A 25,125-nucleotide genomic window follows, 5' to 3' on the forward strand; every position below is an offset into this window, starting at 1 on the left:
GCTTTTACAAACAATCGCCCAGCCATGGTTAGGGGCAGAAAACCAAAAATACAGACTGGTGGAGCATTGAATGCAGCAAATTGATGATTGTAGGTTGAAAGCCAGGCACAGGCTGAAAACACAGGTTATCGTTCTGAAAAATGCAGGCCTGATCGGCATGGGAAAGGACATGTAATCAGCACAAAAATCACAGCAAGAACCGAGATCCTGCAATCTAATACCATGTCAAAAGTGGTGCAACAATAGAAGCATAGACAAGTATTAAAATAAACTGTTGAACACAAGAGAGAAGAGAAAGGAAACAAAAGAACAAAAGAGCACTGCAAAGAAAGAGAACTCAGAGATGTGCTCACGAAATGGAATCCAAATACCAAACATGAGAACAACGCATACAACAATGAGTCACTGGCTGTGTGGGCACCGGCACTGGCTCCTCTCTCCAACAAGAAGACCACCTGAAGAATGATGATGATTGAATCAAAGGAGGAGGAGCCACTCAATAAATAAGCCCAAAATATGCCAAATATGGCACCTGGTTGGCTAGCATTTAATGTTGGTCAGCTAGTAATAAATGCCTAAATAATCACTAAAATGACCACTATAAAATGCCTAAATTACCCAATAATATAAAGCATAGTCCATACTCACACATAAGCTAACTAGACTGCTAACAGTTGGGCCTACAAACTCATGTCCCTTTTGGTATTTCTTTAACTTTGATTGCTAATGGACAATATACAAGTTGAGATTCCACAATCTCCTTTGCTGATCCAAAAGCCCTTTGTTGTACATACAATTGCAAGTAATTTGGGCCAATTGCCCATTGATTTTCACCCAGGACTTGCACAAATGGAACCACCACAACTAGCCAAATGCTACCCCAATTTACAATGGATGGATTGGCATCTGAAATCCCTGCCAATTCCACAAATTTCAGGTGTGCTGATTTCAGTGTATGATGCCTTATCCTGTTTGCACAAGTCCCAAAGAAGCCGTCAAACCCTGATTTCTATAGAAATTTAAGGTTTATAGCAAAAATCCTGATGTTGTCCACCAAATCTAACTAAGGTCTGCTGAGAATGGCTGAGAAGGATGTGGCCACCATCATGTTCATCCATCAGCAGGCCTCTGCCAATAAGATGCATGACAAGGTGGGGAAGTGGTCCTAGATGGAGGGTGCAAGGGGAGAACACGGAATGAATGCAAATAAATGGGGCAGTAACAAGAGGTGTAGCCCCATTGGATTGTCCAACGGGAGTGCAGACGTCATAGCTATCTATGGGAGGTGTAGCCCTATTGGACTGTCCAACGGGAGTGGAGTCGCAGCTATCTACTATGGTTTCTTCGGTAAAGAACCCTAGGCCTTGGTACGACACCCACACAACTTGCGGTTCTACACTCCGCTCCATCAAGACAATGATTGTTGGATATTGTCTTCTTGTCAATCCACTCCTTCAAGAGATCAAAGGTTGTTTGACTCCTTCCTCTTCTTCGGCTTCACAGTCTGCTCCACTGAGAGAGAGTGATTGTTGTCCACCCCTAGCTCCCCAAGAGCTATTCATTTCCTCACCTCCCTTATCTTGCTCCATGCACAACAATTCTGATGTGGGCATTGAGAAGATTTTGTGTGATACCCCTCCCTCCTTTACTTGGATTCGAGAGACCACCTCTGGAAGCTACCTTGGAGCCCCAAATATCTTCTTCGGCACCGCCGGTGGCACTTCCTTCATCATCCAACTCTCCAAAGGCCATGATCCATGAGTTTCTTGATTCCGTATCTCCCATCGAGGGGGATTCAAAGGGAGCTCATATTTCTTCTTCAGAGGGGGATCCCATTTCTTAGCTTCAGAGGAAGTCCCTACATATCCTGTGGCTCTTCCCACACCCTTTACCTTCTTGGGGTGGTTGACATTTCCATGCAATCTCACCCATTGATTCCCCTTCACTTTACTTCCTAATGATATCCAAGAGCTACAAGTTCTTCCTAGTTCAGGGCTTTAGATGTTTCAACCATGGCTTGGTGGCTAGGCCTACATATACCTTCTAGTATGGAGTAATGGAGCTTGTGGCTTCTCTCTCGAAGCTGAGTTTCGGATCCTCCCATCAACTCATCATATCTACTATTCTTCACTACAAGTTACCTTATAGGTGGAATACTCGGATTTTCGGATTGATCTTCTTCTCTCTCTCGCTCGTCTTTTTTGACCCTTTTTGCGCTTGAGAGAGGATGTTAAGAAACCATATTAGTCAATACATTTTCCCTCCTTCGTTCCTATTTTTGGTTTCCATTTTCAGCCCCAAAAATGCTTTCTAGGCACCTTCCAAGAGAGTTGGGAAGCCAGTCGAGAGACTTCAGTGGGCAACACTCTAGACAATCTATGGCTATATATATGGCATTGACTACACCCATTCATCCATCCCACATTCATTTCTTCTGACATTCTGTCACTCTCTTCCTCTCTAGTGCTACTCACACCCCACCCAGAGGATATTGGAGTTCGTGGTCTACATCTCTCCTTGCACTAGGCACCCTATCTTCCACACCTTCCATGCTACATTTTGGGCTGCATATTCTTTTCCTCTACCTAGCGACCATCTCCACCATCTGGCATCAAATTATACCTACATGTCTGGCTAAAAATTCTCTTCCTCCACTTGGCAACCATCATCTCCATTTGGCATCAATAGGCACCTGCATTTTTATTGCCAAATCACCTCTCTACCTAGAGTCAGTGTTCTCTACCTGGTGTCAGCCTTTCAAGTTGTGTTTCACAATCTAACATCTCCCTGGCATCAGCAATAGCTCTGACAGGCACCTGCTACCTCAAACACCTGCGTTTTTGCAGCTCCTACTTCATCAAGGGCCAGATTTCCTCATCTAGCGGCCATCCTGTTGATCCTCATCTTCTACAATATGACTTTGTAGTCAGTGATCTTCCTCCTCAACTCTGATGGCATCAAAGGACTATGTTCCACTTCCTCGACAACGGTCCTTCACCTTCAACATATATCTTCGACATCCCCTTGCTCAAAGGACTACGTCTTGCTCCCTCTACAATGCATGCTTCCTTCAAGTGCTACCGCCTAATCAAACAGGATAGTGTTGTCATCTTTAGAGTTTTGACTCTGCTATATCAACTTTGTTCACTTAGAATTAATCGGTGCTTCATCTTCTTCTTTTGCGTGTTTTAAGTTTCTTCTCTCTCAATCTTTACCGTACACACTGTGTTTCTCCCTGTAAACCCTGTTGAGAAACCCTTCATCTGCAGTTTGCGTTTTTGCATTTGTGCGTTTTGCGTTTAGGGTTTACAGCCCCAAAAAGGAACGCCATCCTAGACTGACTATGTCTATTTATAGGCCCTTCTCTCATTCATTCCTTACAGCTGATTCATTCAGTTTGTCACCTCTTCTCTCCAACCTCTCCACTACCCTCACACCCCTTGAGGAGGACATTGTGGTTCGTGGTTCGTGGTTCGTGGATGTCTTCATCATCTTCCTTATGCTACGGCACCCTTGTTCCCTTGTATCACATTCACTCCATGATTCAGAACTTCATCATTCCATTCATCAGAGTTTCTTCTCTCTTGTCTTCTCTTCTCCATGTTTGCCGAGTTCACTCCGTACTCCTCCCCGCCAACCCTACTGTCTCGCTAGTACGTCATCTTTTGACATGGTATCAGAGCTGGATCTACTCACCTAGCAACAAAGATCCTCCACTCCAGTGAAGGCAAAGACTGGTGGCCCGTTCGACATGTACTTCTCTTCTTCTTCCGTTGCATCAAAATCTCGTTTTTGCATATTTCAAGTGCTTCAACTTGCTGCCCACACCCCATTTGCGGAGAACATCTCAGCCGAAGCTATCCATTGCTGTCTCCATCAGTTGGCGCCTGATTTCCAGCCCTCTTCACACAATTTGGAGCTGATTCCAGCCAAGCGACTATTGTTCCTGTGCAGACCTGCTGCCCTACAGCCTGCCACATCATCACAACCTTACTACCTACATTTTTAGTCTTTCTCTCTCCTGCACGCTGTCCTCTTTATGTTTTTAGTCTTTCTCTCTCCTGCAAGCTGTCCTGCTTGCGTTTTTAGTCTTTCTCTCTCCTGCAAGCTGCTTGCATTTTTAGTCTTTCTCTCTCCTCACCTACATTTTTCTACTGGTTGCAACCTCTTACTGTTGGTCGCATCCTCCTCCCACGGGCAGCTCACTTCCAACCCTTCCACTACCCTCCCACCCCTTGAGGAGGACATTGCAGTTCGTGCTTCACACTGCCCTCACACCCCTTGAGGCGGACATTGCGGTTCGTGGTTCATGGTGGCTAACTGTTAAGAAGACTGCTAGGGTTTGCTCTGAGGACACACAGAGTATACAACCATGACAGAAACACAAAGACACAAACACAGACACAGAGGGCAAAACTCAAACCCTAAACGCAAAACTCAAAACTCAAACACAAAAACTCAACCACAAACAGAAGAAGGGAGAGAGAGAACACATCTCTGAAGTGAATGAATGCTATAAATGAATGTAAGAGTGTACAATGTGCTCAAGGGCAGAGCAATGTCATCGGAGTGTGACGTCCACCGAAGACGGATCCCAAGTCTGTGACCACTAGTCGGAGCGTAGGAGTGCTAAATAGTGAATGGCACCACGTTGCTCACCAAAACGTAGCAGTCTGGAGGCTGGAAACTGGTAAACGCAGCAGTGTACCACCAATCGGGGGCTGTAAATTGTGCACAGTCTGCTGTAAACAGCAGGCTGAAACAGTGTTTGAGAGTGTCAGGGCCTACAATGCTGAAAACGCAGGCTGGCTGACCCTGCAGATTATGGACATCAGGCTGAACAACAGTCTGGGACAGTTTGGAGCGATCGCCAGCAGCTGAGAGTTGTCGCCTACAGCAATGGACAGGCTGAAGATGATGTGGCTGCAGTCGATGATGGCTGGACAGCAAATGGAGGCGGGCTGCAAGATGGAAACTGGGCGCCAACAGCAATAGAGGATGTGTGGGCTGGTGTAACCTGCAAACAAGGATGATTGCTGAATGGGGGCAGCCTGTCTATTTATAGATGTGGAAGGGCGCCCCAAAAATTAGGGTTTCCACTGAACTTTGTCGAACCGCTCCCCGTTTTAGGGTTTCCACTGAACTCTCTCGAACCGCTCCCCGTTTTAGGGTTTTACTCTAAAAGAGCATTTTTAGTGTGTTTTGGGGCTGTCTAAGAGGCTAATCAACTGACAGCAAGTAATGCATATTTTAGCTCAACACCCCCTCTCAGGCCCAAAATTGAGCCGAAAGGTTAGGCCAGCCATTGTGATGTTGATGTACCCCAAGGTGTCCCACCCCAAAGTAGCCAAGGCATCGATCGCCAGACGTTCCAAATGCCATATGTCCTCCATGATCGACGAAGAGGTGGCCAGCCTCACCAACCGGTCCGGATATGGTAGCAAAACTGGTAGGAGGGGTGTTAACATCACCATACTTGTTGCGATAGTACTCCTCAAAGTCCTCCTTTGTCATGTTAGTGAAATCTAATGAAGGTGGAGTGTCGTCCTCCTCACCGAGTCCATAATGCCGTCTCAGGACCTCCAATGATGGAGAAGCTTGATAAGACATCATAGGAGCTGGAGAAGAAGGTGTCTCAGACATTGTGATTCGGTTACAAGTCGTATTGTGTGCCTTGCACAAAAACTAGCTCTCAACAATATCTGCAGGATACTCTTTACAAAAGCAACAGCTCTGATACCATGTTAAGAAGAGTGCTAGGGTTTGCATTGAGGACACACAGAGTGTATGACCACGACAGAAACACAAAGACACAGACACAGACACAAAGGGCAAAACTCAAACCCTAAACGCAAAACTCAAAACTCAAACGCAAAAACTCAAACACAAACAGAAGAAGGGAGAGAAAGAACACAACTCTGAAGTGAATGAATGCTATAAATGAATGTAAGAGTGTACAGTGTGCTCAAGGGCAGAGCAATGTCGGAGTGTGATATCCACCGAAGACGAATCCCAAGTCTGTGACCACCAGTCGGAGTGTAGGAGTGCTGAATAGTGAATGGCAGCACGCTGCTCACCAAAACGCGGCAGTCTGGAGGCTGGAAACTGGTAAACGCAGCAGTGTACCACCAATCGGGGGCTGGAAACTGTGCAGAGTCTGCTGTAAACAGCAGGCTGAAACAATGTCTTAGAGTGTCAGGGCCTGCAATGCTAAAAACGCAGGCTGGCTGACCCTGGAGATGATGGACAGCAGGCTGAACAGCAGTCTGGGACAGTTTGGGGCAGTCGCCAGCAGAAGCTGAGAGCTGTCACCTACAGCAATGGACAAGCTGAAGATGATATGGCTGCAGTCGATGATGGCTGGACAGCAGATGGAGGCAGGTTGCAGGCTGGAAACTGGGCGCCAACAGAAGCAAAGGGTGTGTAGGCTGGTGTAACCTGCAAACAAGGATAATCGCTGAATGGGGGCAGCCTGTCTATTTATAGATATGGAAGGGCGCCCCAAAAATTAGGGTTTCCACTAACTTTCTCGAACCGCTCCCCGTTTTAGGGTTTCCACTGAACTCTCTCGAACCGCTTCTCCTTTTAGGGTTTTACTCTAAAAGAGCATTTTTAGTGTGTTTTGGAGCTGTTTAAGAGGCTAATCAGCAAGTAATAAGTATTTTAGCTCAATATCCTCTACTTTCTTGGGGTGGCTGTCTTCGACCAGTCATCTCTTCTACTGATACCCAGGATCTTCAGGGACCACCTAGATCTGGACCTCGAAGGTTCAGCCGCGACTTGGTGACAAGGCCTTCGTATTCCTTCCAGCATGGATGCACAGAGCTAGTGGCTTCTCTCTCGAGGTTGAGTTTTGGGTTCTCCAGTTCACTTTGTCTACTGTTCTTTACTGCAAGTTCCCTTTCCGGTGGAAATCTTGGATTTTCGGGATCCTCTACATCTTCTTCCTCCTCCTCTTCTTGCCTTCGTCGCTTGGTCAGCATGGAGCCACCTCCCGAGATTGAGTACGGGCATATCCTTATGGTTCTCGACACCGCACAAAGTCTGACATTCCTCCTATGCATTACATGTTTTCATCATCTTTGTACTCGAGCACTTGGGCAAGTGAACAAATTTCCCATAAGGGACACTGTCCAAGTGGCACCTGCTGCATGAGCGTTCTTCAGCATGTAGCATTGCATCTCCACCTCATTCTTCTCTTGTTCCCCTTTTTGGGCATGAGAGGGGGTGTTGAGAAACCCTTCACCCTTCACCTGCAGTTTGCGTTTTGCGTTTAGGGTTTGCAGCCCCAAAAAGGAGCGCCATCCTAGACTGACTATGCCTATTTATAGGCCACTCTCTCATTCATTCCTTACAGCTAATTCATTCAGTTTGTCACCTCTTCTCTCCAGCCTCTCCACTACCCTCACACCCCTTCAAGAGGACATTGCGGCGTGGTTTGTGGTTCGTGGCTGTCTTCATCATCTTCCTTGTGCTATGGCACCCTTGTTCCCTTGTATCACATTCACTCCATGATTCAAAACTTCATCATTCCATTCATCAGAGTTTCTTCTCTCTTCTCTTCTCTTCTCCATGTTTGCCGAGTTCACTCCGTGCTCCTCCCCGCCAACCCTATTGTCTCGCTAGTACGTCATCTTTTGGCAAACCCTACTCTCTCTCTAGTTTGCTTTCGCAACCATCATTTGTTCACGTGGTATCAGAGCATACCTCATTTTTTGACAAGATGTAGAAAGGAAGAGTCAATGCAACAGCATGATGTTCCAAGTGTGGATAATCGGCATAAGCAAATGATGCCAATGGGCAATCAATGCATATGCAAGGCCATCTTGGTATTGCCAATCCAATGGATTTTGGATAGCAAGTCATGCATGCCAATGTAGTTCACTTAGGGTACTTTGGTGGTGGTTTGGTTTTCCAAGCGATGGCCGGTAATGCTTCAACCATGAGGATGCAAGGACCAAATGTATTTGGTATCCAGCCTCCTACACATGGCATGCAAGGACCAATATATCTAGATATGGCAACTAGAATGGAAAACCCAATGTATAGCAATGTTGGCATGATGTTGGGCACAAAGTGGCATGCTTGGTAATGCATTTGCTAGCCCTAGTACATTCGGAACTCGTGGTATTAATGCTGGTCATGCAAATCCTTCGTATAGTACTAGTCATCAAGCAAATGCAGCTAATCTATGATTTTTAGCAGCAATGTGAAATTTCCAAGGATCTACGTGATCCAAAGGGAAAAATGCCTTGAACTTACTACAGGTTTTGGAGCATGAAGATTTATAGGTAAAGTCTCCACATGTTTCTTGGTAAAGTTCCAATATTATTTTACCTATTGATGGATGCAAATGGATGGAGGGTGACCTACAAATCATCCTCAATGTTGCACTTGATCTTATTGTGTTACAGTTACAACCAACTTTGGATTGAGCTCATTCAGGCTCAGCAAAGTATAGAGGGTCCAAAGTATTGCCTAAAGCTCAAGGGGAGGTTGTGTCAGAAGTGAAGTAGCAATGGAAGCGTAAATATATGCTATAATAAATTGTTGAAACACAAGACAAAAGAGAAAGGGAAAGAAAGAACATTGAAGAACACAATATAGATGAGAACTTAAATGTATGCTCGAGAAATGGAATCCATATATCCAACATGAAACAATTGCATACAATAATGAGTCGTTGGCTACGTGGGCACTGGCACTGGATCCTCCCTCTCCACAAAGTCTCCACACATGTGATGGCAGATGAGTGACTAATTGAGGAGGAGCTTGAATATATAGGACAAAAACATGTCCTCAATATGATCAGGTCAGCCAGCATTTAATGCTGGTCGACCAGTAATAAATGCTCAATATGACCAAAATAAAGACCATTAAAAATGCTTAAAATATCCTAAATAATGTGCCCAGCCTCTGCATGCACAAACTCACACATGAGCCGACATATCTACTAACACCCTCTCTCAAATCATAGGTAATCTAATACAATACAATGGTACCATGAGAATGAACCATAAACCATACAGCATAGAACCACCAAGTACATGGATACCCAAGCAGTGGGCGATCAAGCCACCACCAAGGTGCCTAGAAGAGAACCTGATGTCGATGTCTAGCGTACCAACTCCTAAAAATAGAGATCATAGCATATCTCTATGTCTGTCCCAATGTCTCTCAGCAACATACATGACCATCTTGTCAAAAATACCTTTGGAACATACATAACCATGGATTCCCCGCCTTTGGTCGACCACCAAAGTGTCCCCTCATGTGAGCTCATGACTAGGAACCAATCCCGCTCTCTGTCAAAGAAACAACCCATCATGAACCCAGATGTCAATCCTAGCTCCAAGATTTGAACCTGCCAAACTTCAATCACTACGTCACGGAAGTCCCTATCTGGATCTTGTGCATCTATATAAATATATAGATGAGATGCGGCCGCCCCGTCTCACCACCCTCTCACACTCCCTCTGGCACTGGAGAGTCATGAGGAATGTTGTCATCACCACCACTAGAGAGCAGTTGAGGAAGGGGCCATCAATCCCTTCCCGCAATCCAAAGAAGCTAATCCTTCCCACGCCCAACTTCTCCTTGGTCGGAGGATCGGAGTTTGAGTCTGAGGCAAATGATGACTCGCCAAAGGAGTCCACATCCCGTGTCATCTTCGTCTCCTTCTTCTTTCTGGAAGCCGCTAACTCTTTGTAGTCCTTTCGTAAATGACCTTTCTTCCCACAGTGGTAACACTTGATCTTCAATTTCTTCTTCTTCGAACCCCTCTCTAAAGCTGCAAGAGCCTCACTAGAACCTGGACGAAAGTCGCCCCTATAACCACAAAGATGTCTCATGCTCAAGCAGCATCGAGGTCATATGTATAAAACTAAAAGTAGTCGATGATGTTTGCACTATCAAAGAATTCGCCACTCCATTAAACACCGAAGGGAGTTTGGAGAGTATGAGTCCAATAAGATGAGACTCTAAAAGAGCAAACTGCATTTACCAAAGCTGGTCTTGGAGTTGGGTCACAAGTAGAAAAAACTAGATAGTATCTTTGGTCTCGAACGGAATTTGCTACAGCTATCCATAAAGAGTAACTGCCCTCATGGTGGAAGGTGCCACGTACATCAACTGTAACTTTGTCCATGCTTCAAAAGATGTCCTACAAGAGGTAACCGCCAGTAGGACTTCTTTGGAAATACACTGAAGTAAGGCTGAGTAAGCACATGCATCGTCCAAATCCCATGTAAGCACCACTTCCTTGTGGTTGTCTTCAATCAACTGGAACAAGAGAAGGCCGCTAAGGACGTTCAATAGCTCCGCAAACCACATATCATAACTGCTTATGTATAAATCAAGCCTTCATCATAGCACTCCATGTAAGATAATCAGGTCCATGTAACTTATCATCAGTGGACGTGCACGGAGGAGCCATCTATAGAGGATTTAGAAGAGAAGTAGAGAAAAGAGGGTATTTGAAAAGGGAGCACAGCCAAACCACAAGCACAGACTGCAGAAAGAGAGTTCACATGCAGTTTTCACCAAAATCTAACCAAAACAAGAAGAAATCTGCTTTGCGAAGAGTCAAAATATCAACTAGAAATTGCCTAAAACAAAAAAACGGCCAAATAATGCAGTCACCCACCCAAGAGGAGATGCAAAGGCACCAAAACGCAGGCCAGAACTGACTTACAAGTAGTAGAGGGGATGACACAAGCAGTATAGATGTTGACATCAACAAAAACGCAGGAAAAACAGGTCGTCTAGTTGGAGCTACAGTCACCTGATTAGTATCGGTCAAAACAGTCTTGAAACCAACAAAGAAAACATAGCAAGAGCATAAAACCTGAAATCTGATACCATGTCAGAAGTGAAGCAGCAATGAAATCTGATACCATGTCAAAAGTGAAGCAGCAATGAAAGCGTAAATATATCCTATAATAAACTGTTGAAACACAAGAAAAAAGAGAAAGAAAAAGAAAGAACATTGAAGAACACAATACAGATGAGAACTCAGATGTATGCTCAGGAAATGGAATCCATATATCCAACACAAGACAGTCACATACAACAGTGAGTCACTGGCTGCGTGGGCACAGGCACTGGCTCCTCTCTCCAAGGAGTCTTCACACATGTTATAGCAAATGAGTGATTGATTGAGGAGGAGGCACCTAAATATATAGGACAAAAATGTGTCCTCAATATGATCAGATTGACCAGCATTTACTGCTGGTCGGTTAGCAATAAATGCTCAATATGACCAAAATAAAGACAATAAAAAATGCCTAAAATATCCTAAATAATGTGCCTAGCCTCTGCGTGCACAGACTCGCACATGAGCTGACATATCTGCTAACAGGTTGCACCTCCACTCCCCTCGTGATGGACAGTTCGGTTATGTAGTGGATCTCAGATGTACTTGGTTTGCATCTAGGGTACTATATGCTGATATTATTTCTGCCATTGGTATCACTATTCAGTGTGCTAGTTACTGTGACTTGGTATGTAGATATGCATGGTTTTCACCTAGGCTCTAAAACTATACATTTGCAAGGCCACTAGTATCTAGTTGTCCACATCTGACGGACAGATCGACTCATCCAATCCTTCTATCCAATACAACACGTCCAATCATGTCCAATGGTGTCCGTTCCAAACTGTCCGATTATTTTAAAGTGCCTATTTGTGACCATTGGGTACGCATATCTCCAATCTCTTTTTTTTTTTCATGAAGAAGTTTAAATTAATGCTCTATATTTGACCAAACTAACCATTCACCACCACAAGGAGAGAAACAGCAAAGGAATGAAAACCAGCAGATATCCTAAATTCTTGTGGAACCGCTCGAAAAGCCCATAGCTAGACCTAACACATAGTGGAATCACATTGCTTTGAGCTAGCTTTACCATAAGACACACTTTGAACTCTAACTTACAATGGTATGCACACATATTCAAGTCTTTAAATTTGAAATTCTTGAACCTTCAAGTAGCTTAATTAACAGATGTTACTTGCTTGCACACTAGGGGATTCTAAGATCAAGTGTAGACATGCACAGTTATTGACACATGTAGAAGCACCTGACCAAACCGCTAACCCTGCTGCAATAAAGCCTTCAATACCGTACTGTTTCATACGGCTGCTGCATTCCTTCAAAACTTTGGCCTCTTCTTTGCTAGGTACCCACTGTATAACCCCATCATGGAAGACAGAAAAGGTCAGAAGTAAGCCTGCAGTAGTTGAACACTAAAGTGACAAACATTTGTGACATATTACCTAGTTCTGTTGCTGTGCATAGTGATTGAAGCATATCAAAACCATTACCAACTCAGCCGAATGAGAACATGATGTGATTCCAGACAAAAGATCTAAATAAAATAATGTTAATCATGCATTTAGAATTTGTTACATCAGATGAACATAGGTAGAGTACATAGAGGGATCTCAGGTCATTAATAAATACAGTGAGCCTCTCTCTCTTCAAAGCTTTACAAAAGACCCACATGTGTGAATATGTAAGAAGACTGCACCACAACAATATGGCACAAAGTATCAACTAGCGAGGGAAATTTCGGTCTTTCAGTCACTAGCATGACAGAAGCCAAACTGTTGCTAACCAAGCTCAAAGAAGTGTTCCAAGACTTACTGTTACATGACCAGCAAGACAAAAAGGATTTAGGCTGAAGTAAGACACAAACAGCATGAGCCTTAGTTAACATTTGTAAAGGTTGCTCAACAAAAGGGTAAAGAGTTCCACTACAGAAAGTTTATTATGAGAACAATAGCATAAATTGATAGCAGCAGAGCTCCACAAACTAAAGGTGGAAAGAAGGCTATTTGTGACAAAGTAAAACATCCCCGGTTACAGAACTGGACAACTAAAGACACTTTAGTAAAAAAGAAACTCAAAAGACGACTGAAAATGCTTGACTGAGATTCTCTTCTAGATCACCTCTAAAACTTACTGATACACTTGATTGGACCATAATGGACAGAGATGGGGAATGCATTCCATCTAGCCGGTTCCAAGAGAGGAAACGTTGCAAGAAATGCAGTGTTCCAGCCTGCCTGCTTGCCAATGACCCCTGCACTGCTCGCATGCCATCAGCCTGCCTGCTCCAGCACACTATCCACGAGTCGAGGGGTCACAACAGACCAGGCAGCCACAGTCCTAGAGCATGGCACCCACCACGCCATCGCCATGCTCAACATCCATACCTCCAGCAGATTCGAGCCATCATCGCTCACCATCAGAGACAAGTACCTCCCCTTAGGGGACTCCATGTCTTGGACCACCCCATGACACATATTCTTGCCTGGAGGGTACATTGTTTCTAGAGAGTCATATTGATTAGGGTAGGATCCTATAGGTTAGTTAAGGATCATCATGAGATCACTTTGTACATGATGGTAGCCTATACTTGAGGTAGCAGCCACGTCAGAGATGACCAAGTCCACCGAAAGCATTGAAGAGATCTGCCATGACAACAATCCTTGAACACAAGCCACATGCCCATGGATACCCAAGGCAAAATAAAAAATTACGGGTGTGCCAAATGTGCCAAAGAGCTGTCCATCTAAGAAAATGGAAGAGGCATGGTGATTTTACTCCAAAGAGGACAAAGAAGACATCTTGCCCAAGACCCAATAATGGACATGCATCCATTGGTGAGTCACAAAGGTCCACACACAAGAAACAAAGCTCCAAATCTGTCTTGCTACAAGGCAAGAGATGAATAGATGAATCAACGTCTCATCACATGTAGTGCAAAAGATACATCAACCGTGTAAGATCTTGCAAGTATGTAGCGCATCCCCAATGGGGAAACCCCCAATAAGCAGTCTCCATGTAAAACCTTTTCCTTTATAAGGAATCTAGACTTCCACAGCTAGAGAAATCTATCCTGCTATTTCCCTCTGGAATGACAAATGTGCCAAACTTCATTGGCTTTCTCTGAGACCCATCTCTTATCCTCTACCATCTCATGATAGATTTGATTAGCTAGATTGTCATGAGGACATATATTTTTGAAACCTGACTTAACATGTGGATTAATTTTTAATCACATGATTAGGTAAATGTTGCACATGTGAGGTGCAACTAGGGTTAAAGTAAATTTACAAGCCTGGGACCCGAAGAAATCACGTGATGTCAAAGGGAAAAGTTGTTATAAGTTATACCGGACATGTACTTGGTGGTATCTAGTGCCAATTATTGGCCTAGGTCATCCATTTAACCAGAAATGTCAGTTGGTGACACTAGAGAAGCGGCATTTAATGGTACCTAACACCAATCTTATGGTCAAAGATGGCGCAGAGACACTCAAGGATAGAAGTTGCCTAGCCAATTTAATTATTGGCCAGTCATATTATTTTTTCAGAGCACCGAAATAATTATTAGATTAATTTTCAATAGTTAAAGGCTGAAAATTAATTAATATTTAATTATGAAAAATGCTTGAAAAACCATTTGGAAAGGCTGTCACTTGTCAAAAATACCCATGCAAGACTGAAAAACGTCTTTAGAGGCTGGAGAGAGACATTTTTCTAAATTCAGCCTGTAAGAGAAAGGAAGGAGAGGCTGTTGTTCTGATTTGCAACAAGTGGAGGACCTTCTGAGACTGCCAAGGGTAAGAGAAGACCAATCAACAATAGGAGACAGCATCTACAGGCCGTTGAGACAGGGCAGCAGTAGTAAATGACTGATTTTCTTCAATTATTTGCATCTACAAGCTGTTGTGGCAGGGTAGCAGCTGCATTTGACTAATTTTCAATCATTCTTCGCGACAAAACTCCGAATTTTCTCTCTACAGCTTTCCCTCTCATCTCCCAGCAATTTCTTAGTCTTGCTCCGAAAAACTCAGCATTTGGATTCCTTGAGCCTGAGAAATTTCAGATTCCTCTACTGTAAACCCTAATATGGACAGAAATTAAGGTTTAGCAGCAGTCTCGAGAAGTGTACCAAATACTAGAAGCTCCAAGACTTCGATTCGACAGGGCTGAAGCTATTTTTAGTCTATTCAAGTGGAGGAACCAGCAAATAATTGAATTTGGGGCATTTTCCATCTCCATCAAAGCGGGCGAAAGCCAATTGATTGCCTGAATCAAGGGGCAAATCAGATTAAAAACTTGCTCATGATTTTGAACAGCAAGGGGAGTTGGAATACTGAAAGGGATTAGAAGAATCCCATTGTAAATCAACTTCTTTTTCAATAAAGCTAAAGAAATACCAAAAGGGGTGCCAATTTTGGGGCCAATCGAATCGGGTGTGCATTGTCCAAGATCAATAGGTAAATTTGTATTTTCAGATTTGCATTAACCGTTTGCTCTTGTAAACCAATCTCCTAAATAAAAGTATTAGTCCCAAGATGACTCTACACACATATAAAGCCTACAAAAGCGTCATTCTTAGAGCTATTATATGGAGATGGCATCCAACAAAGCTACTCCCCCCCTCCCCTCCAATTGTTTTGAAACAGCAACATGCTACTAATAAATCCGCACATAGCCTATATGATTCCCTTTCTTTTTCCACAACATTAAGTGGATGAGCTACACTAATTCCAAGAGGGGCTTCCTGGGCAAAAAATATGAGACCATACTAATCATGATGGATTGAGCCACAAATGATGGATTGAGCCAAGGAAGTAAGAAAAAAAACATGAGGCTATACCAATCATGATGGATTGAGCCACACATGAAGAGGCCAGCCCTGTGATTTCCAATACATAAACCTATCATGAATTTGAGATGACATCCAATCAAGCAAGGCCTAAGGAGCTACATCCAGCCCAATGGGATATCCCCTGTGTTTGGTAATTTTGCCTTTAGAAATAATTGTTTCTTTGCTAACCCAATGCTTGCAAATAAGTCTTTGTACAAGAGATTGGTGTAGATTTTTGAGCATTAATATAAAGCCCCGAAACTAAACCAAACAAACTCCAAATAGCCATTGCCCGATTCACATTGGTCTAATCAGCCTTGAGAAACATAAAGGAATCGTCGACCAAAGATTGACCCAAAAATTGAACACCACTAGGAAGAGTTGAACCAACGATCTCCCCATCATTAACCAAAGTATCCAATAAAGAGAGTGCTGAGTGAGTGAGTGACCAATGCAAATAGTAAAGGACTCAGAGGGTATCCTTGACGAAGAGGCCGAGACAAGGCAATCTCATCTGCAACCCCCGTTAAAAGCAATATGTGCCGCAGCATCCTGGCTGATGGTATCAATAAGAGAGGTCATAGGAGGACCAAAACCGGGCTGACATGATTAAAGTATAATGTGTCTATGAGTGATGGTTTGGCTAGGTAGAGGACAAAGCATAAGACTCAGCCTTGGCACAGTTCAACTGTAGCGGACAATATTATCTTCTGGATAATTCTGGTATCGAGCGCCTAGCTATCATGCGGGACTCTGAATATCCTGACAGTCCATATGCTACCTTGATAAGCTCAGAACACGCAGCGCCTGTGCACAAATGGCATGCTGGCGTACCTTTGCAGCACGCAGGCGGTCCATCATTTCGGCGACGGGCGACGACACTCTCCTCTCGGGGACCTGCCGACCTCTGGACGGTGTCGCTGGTGAAGGGCTCTTCTGTTGTTGCTGCTGCTGCTGCTGCTGAGCTGACGACGCCATCGTTGCCTGCTGCCAATCGTCAATCAATTCAGCATGTGTTTCTAAAATTTGTATTTTGGCGTGGTTTATGCTGTTATTTAGGCTGGTTACACACCATATGGCGGACGTCCCACGCCTCGGGAGTGTGGGCTTGCAATTCATATTTAATAGGTACATATTTCGAGTGTGTAAAGGATTTCGGTAAAGAAGTATTTTGATTGGTTAATACTTGCAAAATGGGCATCTATCATTTGGTGCACAATTGGTCTTAGTTACCACTTGCATTTTCATTGTGGACAAGTAGGGTAAAGGTATGAGTTGTGGAACACCCAAGGATTCGTATCTCAATCTTCAAAGAAAAGATGTACATCTTTATCAAATACTCTACTAAGCAAAAAGGGTGTCGTCATTACAACTTTGCCGCTATGAGTATAGAGTAGGCAAGGATGTCATTTTTTATAAGATAACTAGTTGGTTAACACCTAGTAATGATGCATTGGAGGATGATGATCATATTGGTCATGTGTAGATAGAAATCATGAATCACGCACTTTGAGTAGACCAAAGGCATCATCTGATAGTGGATCTCTGACCAATCCTTGGTCTACGAGACTAAGGAGCAATCTTCATCTTAAAGACAATCTTCTATTGTAATTGAAATGTGAAAATTACAAGTACTATGGACAAAAGGAGAGGAGAAAGTTCTTCATGGTAATGATACATCTACCAGTCATTCATTTCTTGACAAAGATCCTAGTGGCTCCAAAAGTTTGGATGATGAGCTTGGCATCCCTATTGTGAGGATGCTAGATGTGCAAAAACCACACAAAAATGTAAAGGCTTTAATGAGGGATCCAATGGTATAAATGTCTAGTAGGGACATATACTATATTAATAGATTTGATTTTGAGGGTGATGCAAGTTGACATTATGGTTACATTATGAAAGCCATTGAGGATGTAGAGCTCATATGTTTTGTGAAGGATTTTAGTCGTGAAAATTGGAATGCAACTATGAATGAGGAGATGGATGCATTAGAGGCCAATAAATGGGATTTAGTATCATTGCCCAAGGGCAAGAAAGGTATTGGCTACATGCAGGTCTATAAGGTTAAGCACAATGTGGCAAGTACAAGACAACACTAGTTACTAAATGCTATGCTCAAACATATGGCATATAGTTTGAGGAGACATTTAGTTCGATTGTTAGAATGGCAACTGCTAGATGTGTGATTGTGTTGGAAGTAGCCAACCTTTGGATTTTACATCATATGGATGTAAAGAATGCATTCTTGCATGCTAACTTGCAAGAAGAGATGGGCATTCAACAATTAGCATGTTATGAGAATAAGGAGCATCCCACGTATAGATGTAAAGAATGCCTTCTTGCATGGTGACTTGCAAGAAGAGATGGGCATGAAGCAACCAGCATGTTATGAGAATAAGGAGCATCCCACATATTACCTCCTAATGAGGAGATTGACCATGAATTTGAGAAAATCATTTGAGCCAAACTAGTGTGTCTAATATACCTAATAAACCATCTCTTATGGAAGCCATTGTACCTAAGGAACGACTAGGACAATTCATTGAACGAGGAATCATCCACCCAACTAATGCACCTTGGGTAATGCCTTTTCTCTTTTAAAAGAAGAAGGATAAATCCCACAAACTCTACATCAACTTTGAATGTTTAAACCGCGTAAATATTAATAATTATTGGACTCACTATATGGTGCCAAAGTCTTCTCCCCATACTTATCTAAGATTAAGGTACTATTACATTAGAATCAATGAGCAAAGAGTTTCCAAGATAGCCTTTAGTATGCACCACTACCAATATGAGTTTTTAGACATGTTGTTTGAATTTACTAATGCATTTGATAACATCCAGCTGACTATTATGTGATGTATTCCATCCTTGGATGACTTTGTCTTAGACAAAATCAACTCTATGACAAGAAGAGCCAGTGCATCTTTTGCAAATGTTTGATTGAACCTTTAGAGTATATCATTTTATAGAAAAATCTTAGCCAATCCTACCAATATTAAGAGTGTTTTATTAACTAATTTTTAGGATGATCAAGGAATTTTGAGGATTTCTATGATTGACAAGATGGTATTGGACCTTCATTTTGAAAATATCAATAGATCACTTGTATGCTTACGATAAGATTTTTAAGCAAAAAATGGACAACAATAATTTTGATGTACATCTTTGAGCCATAGTTTTAAGGCAAAATTTGGGTACATCACATTCCCTTCCCCTCATAAAGGAACATTGGTGTGCTCATCTCGAAAGAAAATAACAGAATTCCTTTTGAAGAATAGACTCTTTTACCCAAGTTGTATCTTTCTTTGGATAATCTTTTCATTGGACTAGATATTCTGAACAAGTGTGGTTCTTGTGAGGTTTCTTCTTAACCTTAAATACCCTTTATGATTGCATTAGACTAGATATTTTCAAGGAGTGTGGTTCTTGTGAGGTTTCTCCTTAACCAATTATAACTTTTTCATCATTCAACACATGGTCTGAGTATAGATATAAGATTTAAGGGGACTTACATCAAATACAATATGAATTCTACGATGAGCACAAACATCACTTGTATGCATCCCCCCACTATCTCAGTAATACTACAAGTTCCGCAATACCTTTGGCTTAACCTTTTAAATTTTCCAAGGGTTAGTGAACTCTTCTTTGATTGAACTCTCAAGAAAACCATTGCTTCTTTTAAAAGTTCACATTATACTTTTTGGATCGATGTAAGCCTTTTGTTGATATTGGGAAATCTTCATATCTTGCCAAATGGCCTTAGCTTGTTCTTCCATATCTTCTAACATCTTCTTAGAATCTTTAAACTTTAAGATGGGATGGGAAAGGTTTAGTGAAGATAGACAATCATTTCCCATACAAGGCTAACCTATAAGATGGGATGGGAAAGTTTTCAGTGATGATAAGACAGTCATTGCTCATACATGCTTGCAAGGGTGTCATCTTGACACTATGGTGATAGGATACATTGTAAAAGCAAACTCCACTATTGGGAAGGTATATAATCCACCTCTTTATCTCTTTGATGCAATGAGCTCTCAAGATGTCCTCAATGACTTGGTTGACTCTTTTGTTTGGATGCTAGTTTGATGGTGATAGGATGTGTTAAAGCATAGTTAAGTGCCAATAGATTTGAAAGACAATTCCAAAACTTGGAGGTTAGGAGAGTATCCCTATCACATTTCTCTTTAGCAATGCATGCAATAAAAAGTTACCTTCATAAATAGCCTAGCAATGTCAAAGTCTTTAAAGGTAGTCTTGACAAGAATGGTATGGACCATCTTATTTAAGATGTCCACAATCACTAGAATGGAAATGTATCTTCCTTTGCAATTTGGGTAAATTAACAATGAAATCCATTCTAATATAGTCCCACTACATCAAGAGGATGCTAACTAGATGTAGTTCTTCAATAGCTTTGCATATTCTATCTTAATTCTTTGGCAACTTAAGCACAGTGTCACAAACCTACACACATCAACTTTCATACTGGGCCAAAAATATATCTCCCTAATGGCATTGAAAGTCTTGGCATATCATGTGTGTCTATGAACAATTCTATTAATGCACGCCATAGAGCCCTATTCTTGATTTTCCAACTCCCAATCATGTGCAATCTTCTCTGATACTACAAACATTCTCCTTCAATGTGATAGTCCTTTGAACTTTGCCTTCTCCTTGGGGGTTTTCACCTCTACCTGGACTAACTCCCTAATCTCAAGGTATTCTAGCTCTTTAGGGATTTCCATATCTATGGCTATAGTTGGGCACAAAAATCAAACTTGTAAGAAACCCATATGTTGAAGGTTCTCAATTAGTAGGGAACTCAAAAAACATTTCTACTAAGGGCACCTACAACTACACTATCCTTGCCTAGGTGATATTTGATCTTGAAGTCAAAAATCTTAACATACTTTAGTCCACCTTCTTAATCCCATATTGTGATCTAGCTAATTGAATATCCAGGTGAGACTCTTGTGCTTAGTCACAAGGGTAAATCTTTTACCTAGTAGAGACTATCATCAAACTTTTATGCATAGCATAGTTATTCTTGTAGATTTTGAGCTTATGAGAGGAGTGCATATGGCATTGGGCAGCATAGTTCTTCTTGTAATCACAACAACTCCTTTAGTCATATTGCTTATAGGATTGATATCTTGTAGGGACTTTTGGTGATTGGTTCAACTCTATGTACTCATATAATCTCGTGGTCTACTTCTCAACTAGGGGTAATTTAATTCTTTAATCATTAAGTCAAAAAAGATCATTGCCATATTTGAATTGATCTACCTTATTGCATTTAATCAAGTAGATGGAGAGTCTCTTTTTTATCATTTTTTATGTTTCGGATAGCTTTAGGTAGTCCAATCTTTGATTTACCGAATCTTCCATAAGTCTATACTATGGATTCCAACTTTTATTAGGATATATTCCTAAAAAGCAACCATAAATTCCTAATGACATGACCCTAAAGTTGGTCTTTGTTAATTCACCTCCTAGTTTAAATTCTACATTCCTAACAACTTGTTTTTTTAGCAAACTGATTTTCTATTTGCAAGCTCATATAGTGATTTTCTTTTTAGCTCTTTTGCACAATTTGGTGAGACGAACAAGTGCATAGTTCCATGTTTTATTAGGATATTTGAAAAGGAGTACCTTTATAAGTTAGAAGGATTTGGATGACAAATAACTAATGTCTTGCACCTTACCTGTCCATTATAGCCTCTTTGCATCTCTTCTTCAAGGGAGGGTTCCATTTATTTCCCATCGATGGTATAAACATGAGCTTCAATAGCTCAATGTGCTAATTAAAACCTTGATTGTTGAAGCTTCCTCTACTTTGGGAATTGCACGGATATTTGTATTAGCATTGTCACCGTTATTTGGACATTAATCCCTAGTATGATTAGGGCAATTACATTGGAAGTTTACCATCCATTTGCCTCTATTGACATTTATTGTTTTTATTGTTATTGTTGCTAGTTGCTATTGCTATTGTTGTTGCTACTATTTCTATTATTGTTCTCATTATTGCAACTAGGAGCGTGTAACATCCTGCTATGGCCCATAAACCCCCCTACTATAAAAAATAATCGAATTTTTTTTTCCTCCCCCCTGTCGTCACAGACAAGTTGTGGGGGGGGGGGGAGAGGGAGGGCGTGAGAAATGACGATGATGGGAGGAGGACACTCCCCCTCCCCACCAACCAATGGCAGCGAATGGTGGCCAGAAAATGGCCAAAGTAAGAGCGACCAAATCAAACAAGAGGAGGAGAGCAGCTAATCAACACGAGGAGAGAGAGAGAGAGAGAGATGGAGTGATGGCCATGCAGGCTACCAGGCCACAATGCGTGTGTGGTGGGGGAAAGGAGGGTACCCCTTGCCCCTCCAACTATAAATTCCATTCCCCTCTCATCATCTCGGGGGATTGGGACAAAATGATGTCTCTCTGACAAGAGAGAGAGAGGGAGAAAATATTCTCTTAGAGGGAGATTCCATACCCCGCCCCCTTAAGCGAAGGGCATAGAGACCACCTTATTCTTTTCCCCCCCTACTATCGGGAGAAAGAGAGGGAGAGAGAGGGTGATAGGGTGGGAAAGAGAGAGAGAAGGTAAGAGAGAGAGAGAGGGAGGGAGAGAGGGAGAGAGAGAGAGAGAGGGGGGGAGAGAGAGAGCGAGCGAGAGAGAGAGAGAGAGAGAGAGAGAGAGAGAGAGAGAGAGAGAGAGAGAGAGAGAGAGGGAGGGAGGGAGGGAGGGAGGGAGGGAGAGAGAGAGAGAGAGAGAGAGAGAGAGAGAGAGAGAGAGAGAGAGGGAGGGAAGGTCTTGGGAGATTCCTCCCTTCCCCTCCCCCTCCTTAGAGGGTGGCCACGCACTCCATCTCTGCCCCGCAATTTGTTCCCTTTCCTTGCAAGTTAAACCCCCATCGCAATCAAGGGAAGTCACCTCGGCACACCATCTCTCCGACGAGAGACAGAGAGGGAGAGAGAGATTCATAAGCCGAAAGTATGGCTCCCAAACGGAGGGAGACACGCATCAACGGTAATCCCACATCCGATAATGGAGCCACTGGCCAAGGCATTTCTGCAAATACAAATACAACATCGGGTATGGATAATTCATATCTTAATGAACTCGTATGGGATTTTTAGGATAATTCTTTCCATAATCATAGATGACCTTGTATAGAGTCATGCATATGATGCATTGAGGTTTGCATAAACCCTTGTATCCAAATACAAGCATTGCATCCCAGTGCTACGCGACAAAAACATACATAGAATAAAGAGCATATAAGGTTACTTAAGAGTGATGCACATAGATGGTGCATCCATGGGAAAGATTATATGAAACATACATCGATGGTACACAAATTGATCTTGCATTAAAGTATCGCTAATATCACGAACTATTAGTTCATTGGGATTTTGAAGTTATGCAAAGTTAGTACAAACAACAATCATTAGGATTAAAACTACGATGCCTTGAGATCTGCCGACTATGTTTATCAATCCTATTCAGGAAATTGGGCTAGGTACAAACTACAATTCCAAGCTTTAAAGGTAAGTGGAGAGCTCTAGGGATTAGGAAACCCTAAGTCAAAGGAAAGACCAATGTTTCTGTACTTGTTGGGAAGAAGGCTAGCTTATCGATCAATGTAAGTGATCAATGGAACTTATGTCTTGTACAAAATCTGAAACCTTAACGTATGCCTTAGGCGGGAAAGAAGGGTGTATTAGGTAAATTTTATATAGAACCGCTCCTGATCCCAAGGGGGAGAGCAAACACACGATGGAAAGGTTATTGCGACTATTCCTGTAATGTTTGGAAAAGGATACCATTGTTTTGTTGATTGATCAAATAACGCCCTAAATGCTTTTATTCCAAGTGCTTGTGTTGATGGTAAATGCATGGCAAGGGTCTGTGATGACAAGTTGCCATGGGAATAAAGGAATGCTTTTCTTGGAAGATGATGTTAGGTTGATTGCCTTGATTGGCTTGGTTCTTAATTGGATTAATTAAGGAAGGATATTTTGCGCATTAGGATCGTGTCCAAGGTCACGCTATGTTTCAACCCGAGAGGGCACTACTCCATTCACGGGCCGAAGGTCGAGTGGTGAAAAGGCTAACCACAGAATTTGTGTCTCACTCCTAGATTTCTTGGGGTCAGTGGAGCTCTGGACACCCCTTGCCAAGTCCAGGACAGTTGGAGTTGTAGACTGCCATGAGCCCAACATCTAGGTGCGTTGAAAGATCCTATTCTAGATAGTAGATGGAAATTATGGTGCCATGTGATTTGGACCAGGTACTTCTGTTGGACAAAAGGAATACATAATTTCTCATGTATGGGCAGGGGACAAAGATTAACTTGGAGATAAGTTAAGAAGCCTGGTTGAACTTGTTTGTCAAAGGATTGCTTGCTTTGTATTCGTGTCTGTGCTGTAAATTACGCGAACGAACCCTGTTCCCTAAAAGGCTTAATTAAGGAAGTTGATTTTAAATATTGCACATAAATGTGATAGGACCTAATTAGAAAACTAAAGCTATCAAGGGAAGCGCGTGGGTGGAATACCCGACAGGTTCGTTTTATGACATGGTGGTTCCAAAAAACTGAGAGGCTTCTCACAAGGTCTTACCATCATTCGACCTTTAGGTATTGTTAAGTTAGAACCCGATTCATGTCGTTTTAGGGGATCGGAATGGGACTATGCCCTACAGGTTGAGAGGTTGAATGGCGCATCCCTCTCGTTTCCCATTCTCTTTGAACCAAGTGCATCATGGGTCTGCTTTGGATTAGGTATCTCTACGTAAAGTAGGATATCGAGAATTCGACGCTAGAATGCTGTCAGGAGACCTTGTCCACTAGAAAATTCTCTTTGAACCAACTGCATCATGGGTCTGCTTTGGATTAGGTATCTCTACGTAAAGTAGGATATCGAGAATTCGACGCTAGAATGCTGTCAGGAGACCTTGTCCACTAGAAATCCAGATTTTAGGTCGATCTTAGTGGATTCGGCCGTGAACGTTCCATTGCGAGGCGGACTCAAGGGACCTTAGGCAGCAAACCCCGTAACATTCCATGGGAGTGCCGAGTGGCAACGCTTAGATTCATCTCTCGATGGACCACTAAAAATGTGCCTAAATAGGCGGGCACGTTACAGAGTGTTGGGATACCTGTTATGTCCCATTTTACAATCATTGTCTTTTTAATTTAGTTGAATTCTCTTTGGGAAGGGAAACCATTTTGTTCTTTCGCTCTTATGGTATGATTTAAATTGAGAGCCTCTTTTGGGCATTGTTTAAGCCAAATGTTTGGTTCTCATCAACGAATCTTCAAAATTGGTAGGTCTCATGGCCTGAAGTTGAATGTTTAGTGGGGGATTCAATCCTAACAAAATCACACCACTTGTTGAGACATTAACATATATGGAACATTTTTTTGGAGTTAGAAAGC

At 42.4% G+C, this 25,125-nt stretch overlaps 1 protein-coding gene across 1 annotated transcript in view; it reads right to left on the bottom strand.

Annotated features, from left to right (window-relative positions):
- The window catches only part of LOC148017122 (uncharacterized), a 43,595-nt gene extending 26,860 nt beyond the window's left edge, over positions 1-16,735 (bottom strand). The window contains exons 1-2 of the mRNA XM_087662525.1: positions 16,499-16,735; positions 12,081-12,186 (exon numbers count right to left, since the gene is read on the bottom strand). Of these exons, the coding sequence (XP_087518651.1) occupies positions 12,081-12,186; positions 16,499-16,642 (250 nt within the window). The 5' untranslated portion in view covers positions 16,643-16,735. The remainder of the gene's footprint in view (positions 1-12,080; positions 12,187-16,498) is intronic.
- Between the last annotated feature and the right edge of the window lie 8,390 nt (positions 16,736-25,125).

This window comes from Lygodium microphyllum, chromosome 22, assembly GCF_053477565.2.
Source record: "Lygodium microphyllum isolate KBCC chromosome 22, Lygodium_microphyllum_v1.1.10, whole genome shotgun sequence".
NCBI classification, from domain to species: domain Eukaryota; kingdom Viridiplantae; phylum Streptophyta; class Polypodiopsida; order Schizaeales; family Lygodiaceae; genus Lygodium; species Lygodium microphyllum.